General features: G+C 39.5%; 1 protein-coding gene across 1 annotated transcript in view; it reads left to right on the top strand.

Moving 5' to 3' along the window:
• tent4b (terminal nucleotidyltransferase 4B) overlaps positions 1 to 19,976 on the top strand; it is a 70,161-nt gene that overhangs the window by 45,793 nt on the left and 4,392 nt on the right. The window contains exons 5-11 of the mRNA XM_070898027.1: positions 1,176 to 1,283; positions 6,907 to 7,035; positions 9,488 to 9,701; positions 13,135 to 13,261; positions 13,358 to 13,461; positions 15,304 to 15,494; positions 17,597 to 17,764. Coding sequence (XP_070754128.1) covers positions 1,176 to 1,283; positions 6,907 to 7,035; positions 9,488 to 9,701; positions 13,135 to 13,261; positions 13,358 to 13,461; positions 15,304 to 15,494; positions 17,597 to 17,764 — 1,041 coding nt within the window. The remainder of the gene's footprint in view (positions 1 to 1,175; positions 1,284 to 6,906; positions 7,036 to 9,487; positions 9,702 to 13,134; positions 13,262 to 13,357; positions 13,462 to 15,303; positions 15,495 to 17,596; positions 17,765 to 19,976) is intronic.

The raw sequence follows: 19,976 nt of genomic DNA, 5'->3' as shown, positions 1-19,976 counted from the left end.
TGAAGTGAGAATGCAGCAGCACAGGGATTGGCACCATGAGTGGGTAGATAGTGAGTTAGAAAAACACATTACACAACATAAGCGAACAAGAGCAGATGCCGGTGGCAGGGACAGCCCGGGAGACGACTCGTCCTCTCCTAGCTTTGCTGAGAAGGACAGAGATGCGGATCTCCAGGGCCCAACCACAAAAAGAAAAATGATCATATGAGGTATTGCAAGGCCCAACAAAGAGCTTGAACACTGCCTCAGTGTATAGAGGAGTCCACATTCGGCATATGTGGAGTTCTATCGCATTGAATTTCAGCTCTGCCATCTACCTTGGAGCATGTGGCCAGTCCCAGGGTTACTGCAACTGGACCCTTACAGCAAGAGTCTGTGTTGCCAGCCTTTGCAGCTTTGATGGATGCTCCAAAGGCTCCCATCCAGATTCTGGGCTCCAACATCTGTTTCGCTTTAGAGAGACTGGTGAACCAGGTGAATAGATGGGTAGACCACATGGACGAGGGCTTTCCAGGCACGACTCATCTCCTGCAATCAGCTCTCCCAGTTCAGATGGAGTGATGAACCGCAGCCCCATGCTACAGGAGAGTCAAGTGTTGCCTTCTCTCAGGTGGCAGCACATCTGCATTCACTGCCCCATCAGCCAATATTTCTAATAATGCTTGAAAGCCAGCTGGGTCAGATTGCACTGAAGAGCTACAGTCTGCAACCCATACTCTCACGGGCTGGAGCTTGCAGAGATCCCTGGCCACATTCAACTCAAGGGGGCCACCATCATCCACAGCAGCTCCACTGGAGGAGCACTTTATAGAAGTAGCAGAGTGAGTCGACCTTCTTTCAAAAAGGTACTATAGGTTGACACTTGGGTGAATAATGATTTAAAGCAACTGATTGTGTTTGGGTGCACATTAAAACCGTTATCACTTTTGGCACATTGGTCTGCAGTGTGTTTGTAGAGTAGCTTATGAATCTGCCTTGCCAGTAAGTAATTGATATAAAAGTTGGTTGAATGATTTCAGTGCTATACAATGCAGGTTACTAAGACTGTTAATACTGCTGGTTTTGGTTTCAGTTTTTAGGGCAGGGGACTGAGCAGTAGTTCACCTGAAGCATTGAACAATTAATTCATCCCTTGCACCTCTGTTATAACCTTTTTGTTTTTTTTGATGCAACAGGTGCCTATTATCAAACTAACAGACTCTTACACTGAAGTAAAAGTTGACATCAGCTTCAATGTACAAAATGGAGTAAAGGCTGCTCAGCTTATCCGTGAATTTATCAAGGTCAGAAGATTCTGTATTATAATCTGTATTGTATGTGGTATAGATTTATTAATTGTGTTGGTTGAGGGATAAATGTTGGCCAGGACACAGGAGAAGTCCCCTGTTCTTCTTTGCAATAGTGCTGTGGGATATTTTACTTATACGAGAGGGCAGACGGGGCCTCGGTTTAAATTTGGTTGACTACTCGCATAAATAGGTAATGCAGCCAAAGTATTTGTAGCCTGAGTCTCGGTTTAAATTTGGTTGCCTCTCGCATAAATTGGTAATGCAGCCAAAGTATTTGTAGCCTGAGTCAAGTGTTCACATTTGGGTGGCTTCAGTTCTGAATTTCATGGATGTTGTACTGCTAAGACAGTAAGGCAATTCTAATGATGAAAACATTTCTTCACACTTATTTCCCATGTGATGACTGAAAAGGATCTAAGAAAAATTAATGATAAGAAAGGCCATCTGTCTGGTGCCCTGACTTCTCTTTTATAGAATCCAACCTTATTTTGGATGTTCTAATCTATTTGTATCTATTCCCTACCTGGCTGATTTGTTTTAAAACATTTATTGCTCTTTTCAGCAAAAAGAAAATTCTTGCTGATAAACTATTTTAAAACTGTTTCTCGTTAATTTAAATTTATCTTCTGGTCTTGTATTCCTTGCATAAATGAAAGTAATATTTCATGTTTGCCTGATCTATTTCATTTGATACTTTGTATACCTCATTGTTATATCCTTCTAGACGGTAGACATTTCTTCACAGCACAGCCTTGCATCTGGGATCAGTCTTGTTGCTCCTCTCTGCCTACTCTAAAATACTTGCATGTATTTTTTATGGTGTGGTGACCAGAATTGAACACACTATTCCAACTGCACCCAAGGATTCTATTTGCTTTGTTGATGGATTCACCATATTGTCCTGATATTAAAAGTAATGAGTCAATCATCACTCCCAGGTCTCTTTCCAAGTTTACCAATTCAATCCCATTCATTTTATACTTATTGTATGTTGCAGATTTTTTGTGTTAAATTTCAATTGCCGAGTTACAAGCCAATCTAAATCATTTCACACATTGTTTATTCAATAGCCTCTTTTTCTACCGCTGTCCCTACTTTAGTGTTGTGACACATTTTACAAGCTTGTGTATAGTTTTGATACACATTTGTATCCACAGCTTCCTGTTTTGTAATTGATTTCTGATCTAGTCCCATATTCTACCCTAGATTCATTTTTTTAGTTTTAATTAGCATTTTTTAACTTGGGATTTTGTTAAAAGCTTTCTGATAAACTTGTAAGTATTACAGCTTTTAAAAGGTTGCTCACTACTGATGTTAGGCCAATGGGTCTATAGTTGCTCGGTTTATCCCTTCCTTCCTACTTACATAGAAATGTTGCACAAAAAAGACAAATTTACATTGTTAAAATTAATTTTGGGTACCAACCTTAATTAATTATTGCTATTGTTCCAGCTAAATAAAATATATTGAAGTAGGAAAGCATCTAGAAACCAAAAATATAAGAGTAGTCAGCACATGTTTCAAAAGGGAAAGTCCTGTTTGAGCAATAGTAGACAAGGGTAATGCAGTAGATGTAATATATTTGGATTTTTAAGAGGCCTTCGATAAGGTACTGCATATAGTAGACTCATGACGAAGGTGTCTCATGGGATCAGGGGACAAGTAGCAGAATAGATGGCAAGCTGGCTACAAAACAGAAAATGGAGAGTAGGAGTTAAGGGTAGTTACTGGCAAACTGGCAAAAGATGGGAAGTGGTTTACCACAAGGATTGGTGCTGGAACCACTGTTGTTCACCATTTACATAAATGATTTGGATTTGGGAATCAGAAGTACTATATTTGTGATTGACACCAAATTAAGGGTTATAGTTAATTCTGAGGAAGACTGGGACAAAATATAAGACACAAACTTGCAGAATAGGCATGTAATTGGCAAATTAATTTAAATATAGGTAAATGTGAGTGCATTTTGGTAGGAAAGATAAGGAGGCCCACATACACCTTGGAAAATAAGAGTCAAATGGAGGGGAGGAGCAAAGGGATCTAGGGGTACAGATACACAAATCACTAAACAGGTTAATAAGGCCATTTAAAAAAAAAAAGAAAAAAGCAAACCAAGCACTGGGCTTCATTTCTAGAGAAGTAATGTTAAACTTGTATCGAACCTTAGTTAGACCATACTTGAAGTACTGTGCACAGTTCTGGTCTCCATATGATATAAAGAACACCAGGAAATTTAGAACAAACTGGAGCTCTTTTCTCTAGAAAAGGAGCTAATCTCACCTGCGAACACTTCATTTCGGTGTCTCTCTCTCAGGGGTGACCCGATAGTGGACTTTAAGATTATGAAAGGATTTGATAGAGTAGACATAAAGAAGATGTTTCCACTTGTGGGGGGAGACCAAAACTAGGGAGCATAAATATAAGATAGTCACTAATAAATCCAATGGGGAATTCAAGAGAAACTTCTTTACCCAAAGAGAAGTGAGAATGTGGAATGCGCTACCACATGGAGTAATTGTGACGAATAGCGTAGGTGCCTTTTAAGGGGAAGACATGAGGGAGAAAAGAAGAAAGGTTATGCTGATAGGGCTAGATGAAATAGGGTGGGAGAAGGTTCATGTGGAGCATAAACACTGGCACAGATCAGTTGGACTGAATTAACCTGTTTCTGTGCTGTACATTCTATGGGCCCAAGTTTTGGGCTGCGCCGTTGGATGCCCGTTTTTCGCACCACAAAGTGCGCCTAAAAAAAACTTGCCTATTCTCCGGCTCCCTGCAGGTCCTCTGGAGCTGGACGCGGCACAGCACAAGCTGTGGGGGGCGGAGCCAGGTCCCTGTGCTGAAAACAGTGCCGGGAGCTCTGCACATGCGCGCTACAGTGGGCGCGCATGTGCAGTAGCTCCAGGCACCCAAAACTGTGTGGGAGGGGCTCAAAGCACACAGCCCTAGCCCTGGCCGAATGGCCTCACTGGGGCTGCGTGGATAAGGCTGCCTCCCACGCCCAGCTCCTGCTTCCCGACCCGACCCGACTCTACTCCCGCCCCCCCCCCCCCCCCCCCCCCACCGGACTGGACCGGGCCCAACCCGACCTCCGCTCTGCTCCCCCCCAACCCCCACTCCCCTCTCCTCTCTCTCTTTCCCCCCCCCCCCCCCACTCTCCTCTTCCCCCCAACCCCCCTCCTCCTCCCCCCCTCCAATTTCACCCCACTCCCCTCGCTGTCAGAAAGACAGATACTGACAGACAGAAAGTGAGAGACACACATAGACAGACAGGAGAGATAGAGACACTGGGGCGGGGCGGGGGGGGGGGGGGGGGGGCGGCGTCCCAGCATGTTGTTGGAGGACTCCCGGTGCTGCAGTCGGTAAGTAGAAAATGTTTTATTTATTGATTTAAAAAAAAATTTTTGATTGATTTATTGGTTGATTTATTGATGTATTTATCATTTATTATTGATGACTCTTTATTTGTAAAACTTCTGGCCCCAAGTTTCCACATGATTTGCTCCTGATTTTTAGGAGCAACTGGTGTAGAACGGAGTATCTTAGAAATCGGAATTCTCCACATTTAGTTTTCTGCAGTTCTAGTCAGGTAGAACAGTTTCACTTTGGAACAGAATTTTTTTTTCAAAAGGGGGTGTGTCCGGCCACTGACGCCTGATTTCAAAGTTTCCACAGTGAAAACGTACTCCAAACTAACTTAGAATGGAGTAAGTGAAGATTTTTGTACGCTTGAAAAAACCTTGTCTACACTTTAAAAAATCAGGAGCAGGTTACAAATTAGGCATCGGGAACGAGGTGGGGGGGGGGGGGGGGGGGGAGAAGGGAAGTCATTAAATTCTACAATCAATCCTTAGTTATACTTATACAAATATTATACAAATAAATCCAACCTGAATAAAAATTTATAAGCAAAGAAAAGATTAAATAAACCATGTTCCTACCTGTGTGAAAGTGCTTCAGGCAGGCCTTTCAGGCAGCGGTGTGGCGTCAGTGACTCGACGGCAGCGGCAGCAAGCAGCCTTCGCGCTGAGCTGCGGTGCTTGAGGCAGCGGTGTGGCGTCAGTGTCTCGACGGCAGCGGCAGGCAGCAAGCAGCCTTCGAGCTGAACTGCGGTGCTTGAGGCAGGCCTTCATTCCCCGCGAAGGTGCAGCACCCGGACGGACTTGAGGCCATTCGGCCATGGGATTGCAGCGGCGTTAGTGGCTGGCCGGGAGCCGAAGAATGAACACAGGACACACGCAGCTGCAGATTTTAAATTCTTTAGGCCGTTCGGCCACGCTTATGGGGCGGCGTCAGTGGTTCGAAGGCAGCCGAAGAATCAGGAGCGGACGTGAGGCCATTCGGCCATGGGATTGCAGCGGCATCAGTGGCTGGCCGGGAGCCGAAGAAAGAACAGCAGCAGCCTTCGAGCTGTGAGGGGGACTGACTGAGGCCATTTGGACAGGGAGAGACAGCCACATCGACATCTTTATATTTAAATTTGCTGCATTGTCAACACCACATATTATGCAATGGTTTGCTTCCTCATACAAGAAATTCTTTGTTCTTGGTGGATGTTGATCCATTGCAAAGTTGAATTGGCACTTTTATTTCTCCAAATACACAGTCCTTAACTTGCAAGTTTAGCAGTGAAAAGCTGAACTCACTGATTTCAGCAGGTGATTTATTCAGCAGTGCTGCTAAAAGCACTCCCTCACACACACAAATATCAAGAAAATTAAAATACAAGCCTTTGCTGGGGTCCAAGAAACAAATCTTCACTTTTTCTGCAGTACTTTTAAAAATGGCCGAGTGCCAATGTTTACTTCAGACTGCGCGTGCGCGAACGCTCCAACGCGCACGCGCAGGGTTGCCGGCACCAAGGAGCCTCATTTCAATTGTACCCGCCCCCTCCTACTTACAAAATCGGCGCGAGTGGTAGGCTCCGCCCCCTGTGCGCCGCGCCAAGCAGACATCGAGCTCCAAGGAGCTCGAGAATACCGCACTTTTTTTCCGGTGCCGTTTTCGGCGCGATAAACAGGCGCCCAGCTCTGAGGTGCGCCTTTTTCACCGCATGTGGAAACTTGGTGCCGTAGTGTTTAATGTTTGTAAACTTCCCTTTAAACCCCCCCCATTCCCTATGCCTGATTTGTAACCTACGCCTGATTTTCTAAGTGTAGACAAGGTTTTTCTGAGCATACAAAAATCTACACTTACTCCATTCTTAGTTAGTTTGGAGTATGTTTTCACTGCCTAAACTTTCAAAACGGGCGTAAGTGGCTGGACATGCCCCCTTTTGAGGAAAAAAAAATCTGTTCCAAACTGAAACTGTTCTAACGGAGTAGAACTGGAGCAAACTAAATGCCGAGAATTGCAATTTCTAAGATACTCCATTCTAAACCAGTTGCTCCAAAAAAACAGCAGCAACTCAGGCCGAAACTTGGCCCCTATGTAACTATAGTAGGATGTTACAAAGTTATTATTTCCTGCACTCTTGAATTTTTGCTTCTCTTCTTCCCATGTCCTTGTTTGTGTTTTCATTCAGATTTCCTAAAGTACCGTATAAAGGATGAACGTTACTTTGATAACATGACAATTTCCAGTTTACAGCTAACAAAAGTTTACTTTTTTGTAGAAGTTTCCAGTGCTCCCGTACCTGGTTCTAGTGCTGAAGCAGTTCTTGCTGCAGAGAGACCTAAATGAAGTGTTCACAGGTGGGATTGGCTCCTACAGCCTATTCCTAATGGCTGTTAGCTTCCTACAGGTGAAAATCTTTCTCCTTTTTCTTATTCTTTCATGCTCACTTTCGCTCGCTGTCACTTTCTCTGTTCTAGCTTGCAGTTTATTTTCCTCACTCTCTCACTCTTCCCTTCTTCCCCATCCCTGTATCGCTCATTCCTCTTCTCCTTCACTTTTCCTTCTCCACTCCTTGAAGGTGAATTGACCTGACATAGAATTCTGTTGGTATTTTCAGCAGCAACCATTGATACTTTGCAACCATGAATATTTCTTCTTCCTCCTGATCATGTGCATTAATATGAATAATTGTCATCAGAAAAATTAGCACTGCTGATTTTGCCTCTTGTCTCTATGCCCACTTAGTTTCATAGGAATATAGATACGAGTGAAGTTCCTCAAGCCTGTCCTGCTATTCAATTAAATCATGCCTTGCCTGTACCTCTACTCCATTTACTTGCCTTTGATGCACATCCCTTGATACCCTTACCTATAAAAATCTGACTATTTCCATCTTGAAAATTTAAATGGATGCTGCATCCACACGCTTTTGGGGGAGAGAATTCCACATTTCTGCTACTCATTGCGTGAAAAAGTGCTCTTGCTTTCACTCTTGAATGCCCTAAATAATTTTAAGATTATGCCCCTTATTTTAAATTCCCCCATCACAGGAAATAACTTCCCTGTATCTATATTTAAACCTTTTTATCATTTTAAACATCTCAATTAGATCACGCCTTTTAAACTCTAGGGAATACAACCCACATTTATGCAACCCCCTCCAAGGCCAATATATTCTTCCTGAGGTGCAGTGCCCAAAACTGAGCGAGGTACTCCAGATGGGGTCTGGCCAAGGTTCTGTTCAGCTGAAGCATCACTCCCTCCCCTTTGTATTCCAGCTACCTGGACACCCAAATCCCTTTATTCCTCCATAGTTCTTAGTGTCTCGTCAGTAAAAAAAAAAGTTCCAATTTTTCTTTCATGGATCCATAATGGACGACCTCACACTTCCCCACAATGAACTCCATCTGCCAGTTTTGCCCATTCATTTAATCTTTCAATGTTAGTGTCATATGCAAAACTGGATATACAACACTCTCTTCCTCCATCCAGTTATTGCTATATATAGTGAATAGCTGAGTGCCCAGTACAGATCCTTGGGGAACACCACTTTATCACATCCTACCAATCAGCTTTATCCCTATTCTGTGTCTCCTGCCACACAACCAGTATCACAAGTTACTCTAACTCTGTCTCGGTTTTGCTCATAGTTTCTTGTGCAGAACTGTAACAAATTCCTTGTGGAAGTCCATATAGACAACATCCATAGATACTCCCCTGTCTACAATGTTCAGATGCTCGGTCATTTTGTCCCTGATGATCAAATCCAGTAACTTCCCCACAACTGACATTAAACTGACTGGTCTGTAATTTTGTGATTTCTCCCTCCTTAAATAATGGAGTGACATTTAAAAAAATTTTAATCCAAAGGCACAATTCCCAAATCGAAAGGGCTTTAGAAAATTATGACAAATGCACCTACAATTTCCCCACCTTTTTCTTTTAATACCCTAAAGTGGAAGCCGTTAAACCCTGGAGATTTGTCTGTCTTTTACTTATATTAATTCCAATAGGTTCCTCCCCTTGACTTATTTTTAGGTTCACTTGTATAACTGGTATTTTGTCCTCTTCCTCGCCTGTGAAAACAGATACAAAGTATTTATTTAACAGTCTGCCATCTCCATAATTGTATCACTTGCATCAGTCTTTAAAGGGCCCACATTCCCTCTTACCACTCTCTCAAAATATTCCCATGGTCAGATTGTTAACTAATTCTAGTTTGTTCCTTATCACTATGATGGCCTTATCCTTTGTTGATTCTTTAAAAAAAACTGTCCTGAATACATTCTAGAAAATAAACAGTACAATCTTGTTTTTATTTCCTCCCCTCCCACCATATAACACCTCATCGAAGTAAAATATTGCCTCAGTAGCAATGCTTCACTGAGCAGCTATCCATTATTTCTTATACTCATAAAATAAACTAGGTAATAAACTGTTGGATGTGCAGTATCCTGGGTTTTATTAAAAGGCAGAGGTATGTTTTTAATGCCACCATATCTGAAGTGGTTTACTGCTTCACTGCTAGCCAGAGGTTACATTTGAGCCCAATGACTGCCAGTTGTTGTTAGGAATGTGTCTCCTTTCTCACTGGAGATGCAAGACATGAGATCCCTTATAACATACATTCTGAGGAATGGAATAATTCCTAACCCACTACAGTCTCTCAGTTCAGCTGATGCACTCACTCACTTTAATAATGAGTTATAGATTAGTCCATAGCACAGACTGTTCTATCCTCCCTACTTGAGGGTGTCTTTATGGTTATAGTTAGCTACTTAAAGAAGACAGAAGTCCTTATTTTGTTTCACATCAAATCAAAACATCTAACTTAATCCATAATGTTCCTTTGCTTGTAGTTACATCCTCGAGAAGATGCCTGCAACTGTGATGCTAATCTTGGAGTGCTTCTAATTGAATTTTTTGAACTATATGGAAGACATTTTAATTATCTTAAGACTGGTATTCGGATAAATGATGGGGGCTCATATGTTGCTAAGGATGAAGTGCAAAAAATTATGGCTGATGGATACAGGCCATCAATGCTGTATATCGAGGATCCACTGCAGCAAGGTAACACTTTATCTGGTGTTTCGATAGTTTAAAAATTAAAATTGCTGAAGTGATCCTTAAGATTATAGATTATGTGGAAAATATAGATTCAGGTAATCAGTTAGAAATGAGACATATTTATTTTGCAATGGCACTTAAAGGTTTTCTTCCATTTCTGTAGAGAATTACTGATACATGGAAGTTACTATCAGGTAGTGCTCTCACTGGGGGAATTGTAACTCTTCTAAATGTTGATGAAGTAAAAGCCATAAAATGATTCCCATATTTTCTAAATAAACTTATGCACTGTAGTTTCACTTTTTTGTATTATCTCTGACAGTTGTGCTTTCCAAGTAGTAAATGTAGTTGGTATGCATAGAAAAGCATAATTGTATGTTCTGTGTTTGCATTATATGCTTGTGAAGAGAGTTTGTGACTTTTTGCAATTACTTAGCTGCATAATTGTGATTTTTCTTTTTGACATTATGCATGATGAACTTTTGTATAAAGGTTGTCGTATAAAGGTGATACAGTACTTAAGAAAGGAACTTGCTTGTAGTATCAACAAACAATAGAATAATAATGAATTGATGGCATTTTGTTCATAAGTTTATTTACTGGTTTAATTATGTGAGTTTACATGAATTGTGTCTTAGCATTTAATGCTAATTAACTCATCTGGAGCAATACAAAACTGTACTCACCTGGCGACAGTCGGGCTGCAGGATCACTATCAAGTATACATGTCATCAGAGTTTCTTCCTGTTTTGACTCCCTAAAATGTATCAAAGATCGACCTGATCACATGTCAAACTACCAAGTTTGGTCTTTCAATTAATTGGAATCTTTAAAGTTGATTTAAATCAATAAAAATCAATTATATATATTGCTAATACCACCTCCAAACTAGAGAGCAGAAACTAAATAGAATAAGAAAGTAGGTGAAAGATTTCAAAGTTAGGAATGAAAAGATTTGGATAAATTAGATACAAGGAAGTAAAGTCAAGGTTATATATAATATTTCCAAATATGCGAGTACAAGGCTGTCTGTTCATGAAAGATTCCCTTAAATTAGATCTGCTATCGGACAGCTTGTTTAACATGTGTTACATGAAGTAAAAATAATGTTTTATTTAGGTTCTGCAGTTTTCAGTTCTTCATATTGTCTTTTAAAATAACCTATTAAATTAGAAAGTGTTAAAATGATATGACCAGTGCAGGAGACAAAATGGGTAAATATACAAAAGTTTTTAATGTTTTTTTAAAATATTGAATTCCAATTAACCCATCACACCTGTGCCATCTCTTTGAAAGAGCTATCCAATTAGTCCCATTCCCCTGCGCTGTCCACATAGCCCTTCCTCAAGTATTTATCTAATTTCCTTTTGAAACTTAGTATTCTGAATCTGCTTCCACCACTCGTTCAGGCAATGCATTCCAGATCACAACAACTCGCTGTATGAAGAAAAAAATGCACTCATGTCGCCTCTAGTTTTTCTACCTGTCACCATAGATCTGTGTCCTCTGGTTACTGACCCATCTGTTACTGGAAGCAGTTTTCCTTATTTACTGTTATCAAAACCATTCATGATTTTAAACACCTCTATCAAATTGCCTCTTAACATTCTCTTCTTAAGAAGAACAACCCCAGCTTTTCCAGTCTCTCCACATAACTCAAGTCTTTCACCCCTGGTACTATTCCAGTAAATCTCTTGCTCATTTCTTTGAGGCCTTGTCATCCTTCCTAAAGTGTCGTGCCCAGAATTGAACTCCAGCTGAGGTCTAAATAGTATTTCATAAAGTATTTCCTTAAAAGGAGCATACCACTCCAGGGAGCAGCGGGAGCTGGTGCAGGAGGGCGACGGCAGTGAAGAGGGCGACTGGATTGGACGTCACCAAGGTCCAGGTTGCTGATTGGAGTGCGGGCAGGTACAGCAGGAGCGATGAGGTCGGGACGAAGGTGCGGCGAGAGATTGCAGAGCGACGAGTTCGGGGCCAAGGAGAGGCGCGAGTTCGGGGCCCAGAAGAGGTGTGGGCCCAGGGGCAGCACCTAGGTCCGTGCAGCAGAGCTGATCTCCAGTTGTCTTGGTTAATTCTTGCCACTGGACCAAGACTAAGCTCTGTCATGCCCTTGTGGTGGCTGGTGTGCAACGGCCACCACACATTAAAAAATAAAAAATCCACGCACAGGCATCTTCCACCCTTCAATATGCAGTTCGGGACCTGGAATATTAGGTCCTTCATTGAAACACCTGTAAACTCATCAAACACATTCCCTTTTTGGCATGGAAGCAAGTCATCCTCGATTCGAGGGACCACCTAAGAAGATGATGATTTCATAAAGGTTTAGCACAACTTCCTTGCTTTTGTACTCTGCCTTCTGAACTTGTCCTGTCCCCTTCAAACATTTGTGTACACATAACTGGTTCTCTGTGCTTCTGCAGCTCATTTAAAAATGTACAATTTAGTTTAAATTGCCTCGCCTCATTCTTCCTATCAAAATGTATCTCACTTCTGTGTTAAATTTCATCTGCCATGTGTCTGCCCATTTCACTAGTCCGTCTATGTCCTTCTCATTGTTTACTACATTTCTGATTTTGTGTCATCTGCAAGCTTTGAAATTATGCCCTATATACCAAAGTCCAGGTCATTAATATATATATATTATATATCAAAAAGAGCAGTGGTCCTAATATTGCCCCCTGGGGAACCCCACTGTATACTTTCCTCCAGTAGAAAAACAACCAGGAAACATTTCACACAAGAAAATGTAGCATTAATTTATTTCCCAACCAATAGACACATCAGGATTTTTAAAAAAGTTATGAACTGCAATTATTGTAAAATTTGAAGGAAACACTAAAAATGAAGAAAGTACTGTTGGACAAACAGAAACCATTGATTTGAAACACTGGAAGAGACATGAGAGATAAATAGTAAAACTAAAAAAAAATGTTTAAAATCGGCATCATTAATTTTCTTCTGAGGGAATGAGACTCTATGCTTGTAAAATTAATTTTTTTAGGGCCAGAGGTTGTTCAGCAGTAATTAACACTTATTACATCGTTAAAAACTCACTTACTCCTGATTGCACTAGCCCTGACTCTTTCATCTCTCTTTAGTGCGAGACGAGTGGGTAATTACACCAAGTTCACGCCACTACAGTGATTTCTGTGCAGATTCCATCAGCGAAGGCTTTAACATAGCAGCCTGTGAAGGAGCAGGGTATCATTGACTTCAACTTTAACTACGCGCATATGGGCGCCAGAAGTTGCTGTCAGTTTTACCCTGTAATAACGGTGAACGCTAACAGCCTCACTATTATTAGTACAGCAAAATCTGGGCCAATGCATTTTGACTTGGTGAAATATAGTTGTCTGTTTTATTGTCTGGAGTTATTTTTACACACAGCATGCATAGTGTGTTAAGTGATTTATTTTTTTCTTTTCTAAAGGAAATGATGTTGGTAGGAGTTCATATGGTGCCATGCAGGTAAAGCAAGCCTTTGATTATGCCTATGTTGTTCTAAGTCACGCTGTGTCTCCAATTGCAAAGCATTATCCAAACCGAGAATGTGAAAGGTAAGAAGCTATTTTTAAACAATTTAATGTTAGTTGTATGATACATTATAATTCATTTTGCTAGTTAGCTATTCAATATTCAATATATTTTAACAGTATATTGGGTCGAATAATCCGAGTAACTCAGGAAGTTGCTGACTACAGGACCTGGATACAAGAGCATTGGGGACCACAGAGCAGTAGTGATTCTCCATTTAATGGTAGGTGTGTTGTAAGTAAATTACTTTGATTAACAAAATCCCTAGTAAATAATAAACTAAAAGAAATTTGAGATTACTTTTTCCATAAAATAATTTTTTTTCCTTTTATCTCTCTCCTCACTTTCTTAGTTTCTGACCACTTCTTGCTGAATTTTGGTTTGCTATTAACTTTAACTGTTTTTTTTCCCTAAGTAACTGCATATAGACATTTAGAGGTTTGAATAGATACACCGTGTTATGTTGTTGGATCCCTGCTTGTCACAAAAATGCACATTATCTGTACTTGGTATTTGAGAATTGTTGATGAGCTGCCCGTCTCATTCATTTAATCCCTCACATATAAAATGCATTATTTTTTAGTGCTTTGCTCTTGAGTCTTCTGTTGATGCTGTAGCTATTCAATGTACGATAATTACTTTGAGGCAGCTTTTATCTCTTTTTTTTGCCACTATCTTGAAAATCCTTTCAGGATGAAAATTTGTACAGCACTTTGGGAGATTCTGAAGACATGAAGGGCGCTTTCATTCTTTCTTTGACTCAATAACCTGTAACAGTTCCCAACAACTAGCTTCTCTTAATCTATAATTTTTCTACGTTGTTAATAGTAAATTGAAGTTTAATTACTTCTGCTTCTGCATTTAAAAAATCCCCCTTCTGTGTGAATTTATATCTTTCAAGATGTGCCCCTCACTCTGTCCTTATTTAGCTATGACTCCGATAATTATGATCTTTGTCCCGAGCATAGAGCTCCAGATCACCTAATTTATTCTTAATGCTCTTTCAGTTGTGCATACTATTTTAAGTACGTTACTTCTAGTCCTTTTAATGCCACCTTCCCAGATACTTCTATTCTTCTGGATTTCTCCTTTCCTTGATCTCCTCTCATTCTTAACCTCCTCTAAATGATCATCTTTCAAGACGATTGTTATGTGGTTCTGTTGTAACCTGCCTGCTTGTTGATTTTTAAATGTCCGTTTTTACCTTGCTGGTTTAAATCTACACCCATGTATCAATATCTGAGGATTTATCAAAATGATTGGTTCTGCAGTCACAATCTACTGAAGAAGCATGTGCTTTTGAGTAATAACAAAAATCCTCCAGTTGAATCTCGGCCCCTCCATTACCAGTAATTACTATTTTTATGAGGCTCTGTTATTTATGGTCAACTTTACTCCCACTTAAAGCCATTTTGCATTCCTTATTAACAATTTGGAACCAGGTGAGAATCTTCAAATATACTTAGTGTTCGGTTACATTGAGAAATTGGTCCTCTCAATGCAAGTTTTATCTTCAGCATTTGGCCTGGTTTTGAATTGTCTGCATATTATTTGTTCCTAAAATACTATATTAATGCAAGGGAATTCAGTTTCTTAACCAATATGGAAAATAATATCTCAATTTAATATTGGGTATAATACTTTTTATACAGAGATCTGAGATATTTAAAAGATTTTTTTCAAACTGTTTTTCCAAGCCACAATCCTACTGCTCAGCAACAGTTCTGTGAAGAACCTGTGGCCCATTGTCCTGCTCTCGCAATTTAATTTAATTAATATTCCAGAATTATTTTTTCCATTCCCTTAACTAGCTTATATACCTCCAAGTCCCAGATGTCTCCTTTCTGGGCTGAAAAGCTCAAATTTCTCACGTTATTCTTCATAACTAGCTTTAATATATGATCCTGTTAGTGCCAACATTCTTCTTGTAATCTGCCCAATGGCTACATTGTTCATTGAATATTGCTCAGTGAATAACTGTAAATGGATCTTCATAAAAATGAATTGGTCATTAAGAAAAAGAGAGTTACTGCAGTGAGCAAACTATTTCCTCCTTCTTCCTCAGGGAATGATGTAACTTTGCTAGTTGGCCCACAACAGCTGGATAAATGCAACAACAATGTTTCAGAAGAGTGCGCAGTTATAGGCCAGCCCAGAAGTAGGACTTCTGAAACATGTCTTAGTAAACACTCTTCTAATTCATCGTCTGGTCCATTGTCCTCTGCATCTTCTACCTTATCCAGTTCAAGTGATGTTGTAAGTAACCAAACTGTTGGCTTCATGTTAAGGTATCTGTTGTAGAGACAAATATTTTACTTAAAATTGTAAATGTTTTCTTTTTAAATGTAGCTTGCAGTACAAGTATGATTTAAAGGGATTAAGGAAGAAGTTTATTGTTGATAGGTTAAAAACAGTAGAAAGTGCACCTGTACAAATATCTGTCACCACTTAATGATCACGAATGTACTTAGGAGGTTATTTCTCCACTGATGCAGTTCTGAAGTTATTCTTCCATGCTTTGGTTTGGAATGTTGTGCATCTACAGTGCACTCCAAGCGAGTGGCAGAGCTGCGAACTGATTAACTTCTCTCGGTCATTTTTCCTGCAACCTTGAGGGATTGACCTTCCAGAACTCCAAACACATGGCCAAACAGTTTCAAATCCAGCACAGTTGCTACAATTGGAAGCCATTTACCAAAGCACAATTTATTGGAATTAACTGATTGACTAAATTGGTTGGATCTCTCAGTATTTGTTGTGTGCATAATTATTGTACTGTATTGTATATTAATTTGTGCTGAATTAGTATCATCTGAAGCAGTGCAACATAGCAGTTAATTGTTCAAATTATTTGTTCATCTGAAAGAGGGGGTTTTCGTACTGTTTGGATAAATGGTTTACTGGAACGTCGCAACACTTTTGGAAGTGCCTTCCAATGACTAGTGAAATTTAAATGTAACATTTTGAGTTATTGCATTACTTTTTTTCAAACTGATTATCAGATTAAATTCAAACACATTTTCAGTGTATTTTAATGACTTTTAAACTGACTGTTACAAAACCCATTTTTCAGTATAAATGTTCTAATAATACAAGTTTTTTTATTCAGCTAAGGAACTGTAAATAACTTTTAATTTTCATGGAATTTCAGTGATTTAAAGACTTGAACTATACATTATATCTGTGCTCCCAGAATCTTCCAATGGGTTACTCTGGCCACTGTTTATTTTCTTTGAATATTCCAACTGAGCAAAGCAGTCAACATTGTTTTTTAAATGCAGGAGGAAGAATTGCAATTACAATTGGCTATTCAGATTGGTTTGGCTTGGGTAAAGTGTGCTTATGTCATTTAATTAAAATACAGTACTATGATCCTGATGTTTATTCAATTTCCATTTACAATGATGTCATTAACCGATTAATGTGGATTCATAGAAAACAGTTGTTTTAGTAATATTGAATAAGACACCCAGTGTCTACTTCAAGCACCCACTCCAGGTTAGATATAACCTGGGCAGATGCAGATCAGTGTTCCCGTTAATTTTTTTGGGGTGTGCTGCCCGGCCCATTCAAAATACCGCACATGCGCGGTTTCCCCATTGAAAAGACGGCTGCGTGGCTGCACAGCTTAGCGGGAACATCGATGCACAGTATTCTTTCTACCTGCAATACTACTAATTTTTCTCTATTTTCAACACTTGCCATATTTTTCACTTTTCCAAAAAGATTTCTGGTTTGTGTTGAATTATGGGTATAGGACTTTTGGTGTTGGCAAAGGGGAGGATTGAAATCCAGTTCACAAAAACAAAAAGGACACTAGAATATAGGTAGTATCTTTCTGAAAACAATAAGTGCTCTTGTTTCCTATGTTCCTTGTTTTATATTGCTTCATCTGTCAATCTAGGTATAAAATAAAAACAAAATGCCGGAAATACTCTGCAGGTCAGGCAGCCTCCGTGGAGAGAGAAACAGAGTTGATGTTTCAGGTAGATGACCTTTTGTCAGAGCTGAAACGTTAACTCTCTTTCTCTCTCCGTAGATGCTAACTGACCTGCTGAGTAGTTCCAGCATTGTCTGTTTTTATTTCAGATTTCCAGCATTTGCAGTATTTTGCTTTTGGAACTAGGTATAAATATGCTTTCACAGCAAGTTTCAGATTATGATTTGGAGAACGCAAGTTATTTTTATTTTGGCTTGCGTGACCTATGAGAAATAACATCCTTCATAATAGGTGCTAGCATATCCATCTAATGCAAGTCCCAGTACTGAATAAAGTGATATTAAAATCAGTTGGAGTGTTTTTGTTTGATGGTGTTTGTGCATAATTCTAAATGTAATTCATATGTTTTTACATCTAGGATTCTGATGGAACACCTTGCAAAACCTCCAAACAATCTGGCAGTCACCAGTCCAATACTAACAGATCAGTGCCACAAGAGTCAGTAGCAGAATCATCTTCACTGCCAAGTTTGAAAATACAACATAATACATCAAGCAATTCAACAAGCAACAATACGAAAGCCCAGGTTTGCAATTTATTCATTTTGTGGTCTCCTACTGGTGTGCAATTTAGCTCCAATTGGACTCCACTTTCAGGACTCGATTCTGCACCTATTCATGCTGTAGCCAGTGTTGGATGAAACATGCTTCATAACCTAACCTAACTGGTCCTCTCCCCTTTTGCTTATTTCCCCTTTTTCCTCCCAGCCCCACCGAAACAAGAACGGTGATCTTTAAAAATTTAAAAAGAATGGTTCTCTTTCCTAACAATCATATTGCACAAACTAGTGATAGAACTATATGTTCTTTCCAGTATCCTTCATATACAGCACAATTGAAGCAAAGGAAATGAATGTGGATGTGTAGTCCCTTTTGACATTGCCCATGTGGTCTTCCCTTTATAAACTGACTTCTCAGCTGTATACTTGCCACTTATATGTTTGGCATCTCCAGGCCACATGAGCCAGTTTGAAGTCAAGGCACCCATTATAATGAGTGGCATTCTGAAGTGCCAGTGGTTTCCCGCATCATTAACATTAGTTGTGATGAGTGGAGAGACCTGAAGTGGCAGATTTCCATTGGGATAGGAAGTTTCATGCATTTTTAAACACTTTTTTTTTTTCTACAAGGATATAGAGATATACTTGAATAAAAAGTACTCTGCTATATTTTATTTTTAACTCTAAGTTGATGGGCGTTTTCAAAGTAGAGATATATAGAAGTTACAACACGGAAACAGGCCATTTGGGCCAACCAGACAGTCTTGGTATTTACCTTCCATGCAAGCAAATTGTTCAAATCACAGTTCCTGTTCTGATATCATCACCCTGTTCCTGTATCATATCACTCTGTTCCTATATCCATTCAACCACTTTCAATTCCAGGAAATGGGTTGTTAAAAGTTGATATGGAGGAAATCTTTAGTGATGCTTGGCTGTGAATTTTGCTCTTCTTGCCCTGGTGGCCTTCTCCTCCAAATCATTCCTTATTGTGGAGTCAGAAAGCCAAAAACTTACTCCACATGAAATAGGTGGCTAAATGTATTTTACATTGTTGCCTAGAAGGTATTAAAACATTTATATGAAATTGATGGTAGGAGAAGACCAGCTGGGGCAGCCACACATCATGATGGCTGGAGAATCATGACTAGACACTTTCCTCTCCCCCACCTCAGCTATGGAATCTGCTGGGAGAGGCAAAAAAAAATAGGGTCAATAAGGGAAAAAATAAGTTGGAAGAATCTGCGGCTTTCCTGTTCCTCCTGGCACCATAAAAATTCTCCAAAAAAAAATGTATAGGCCTTCTGTGGAGCTTTTCAGGACTGCTAGTTAGGACACCCACTCCGGATTTTCAACTGCCGCGCCCGTTTTTCAGGCGAGAAATGCCGACTGGCAGTTCAAAATTGTTTCCAGAGAGAATGCCTCTTCTATCCTAGTTAAAGTGGAATCAGTTCCCGACAATATATAATGGGTGCTGGAATGAAGACTAAAATATAAATTGTTTACCTCTTTTTTGAATGAAAGCATTCTTTACATATCAATTTCCTCTTTATTTTGAATCATTCAAGCCTCCCTACAAATGTAGATGTGCAATTATAATGGTGATTGAAGCACGTTAGAGTTTTCCTGATGGCTTTTGCACCCAATACTGATGGACTGTGGGTTTTCAAAATTACTGCACTTAATAGAAATACTGGTACAATTGAATCTGACAAAATCAAGTTTGTAGTATATAAAAAGGAAAATGATTGTCAGATTCAAATGTAATACAAGTTTGTAGTATATAAAAGAAATTTTCTTTTTGTTTTGAAAAAGCATTTCTCGCATTAGTTATGAAATAACTGGAAAATAATTCAATCCGAAAAGGATTGGGGGCAGAAAGGGCGATGAGTGTAGAAATTTGTACCTGTATACAGAATTAACAGACTAATGAGTAAAAACTTGCATTTATATCACACCTTTCATAAACTCAGGATGTCCAAAGCACTTCATGGACATTGAAGTACTTTTGAATTGTAATCACTGTTGTAATGTTGGTAGGAAGAATAGAAAATCTGAATATTTTTTAAATGGTGATAAACTTTTAAAAGGTGGTGTTCAGAGAGATTTTGGTGTCCTAGTTTAAGAAACACAAAGATAGCTTGCAGGTACAGCAATCAATAAGGAAGGCAAATTACATGTTGACCTTTTATTGCAAGGGGGTTGGAGTATAAGAGTAAGGCAGTCTTGCTACAATTGT

Source organism: Pristiophorus japonicus, chromosome 13, assembly GCF_044704955.1.
Source record: "Pristiophorus japonicus isolate sPriJap1 chromosome 13, sPriJap1.hap1, whole genome shotgun sequence".
Classification (NCBI taxonomy): Eukaryota; Metazoa; Chordata; class Chondrichthyes; family Pristiophoridae; genus Pristiophorus; species Pristiophorus japonicus.
The sequence above is the reverse complement of the archived record's forward strand: the minus strand, read 5'-3'. Positions and strand labels throughout refer to the sequence as shown.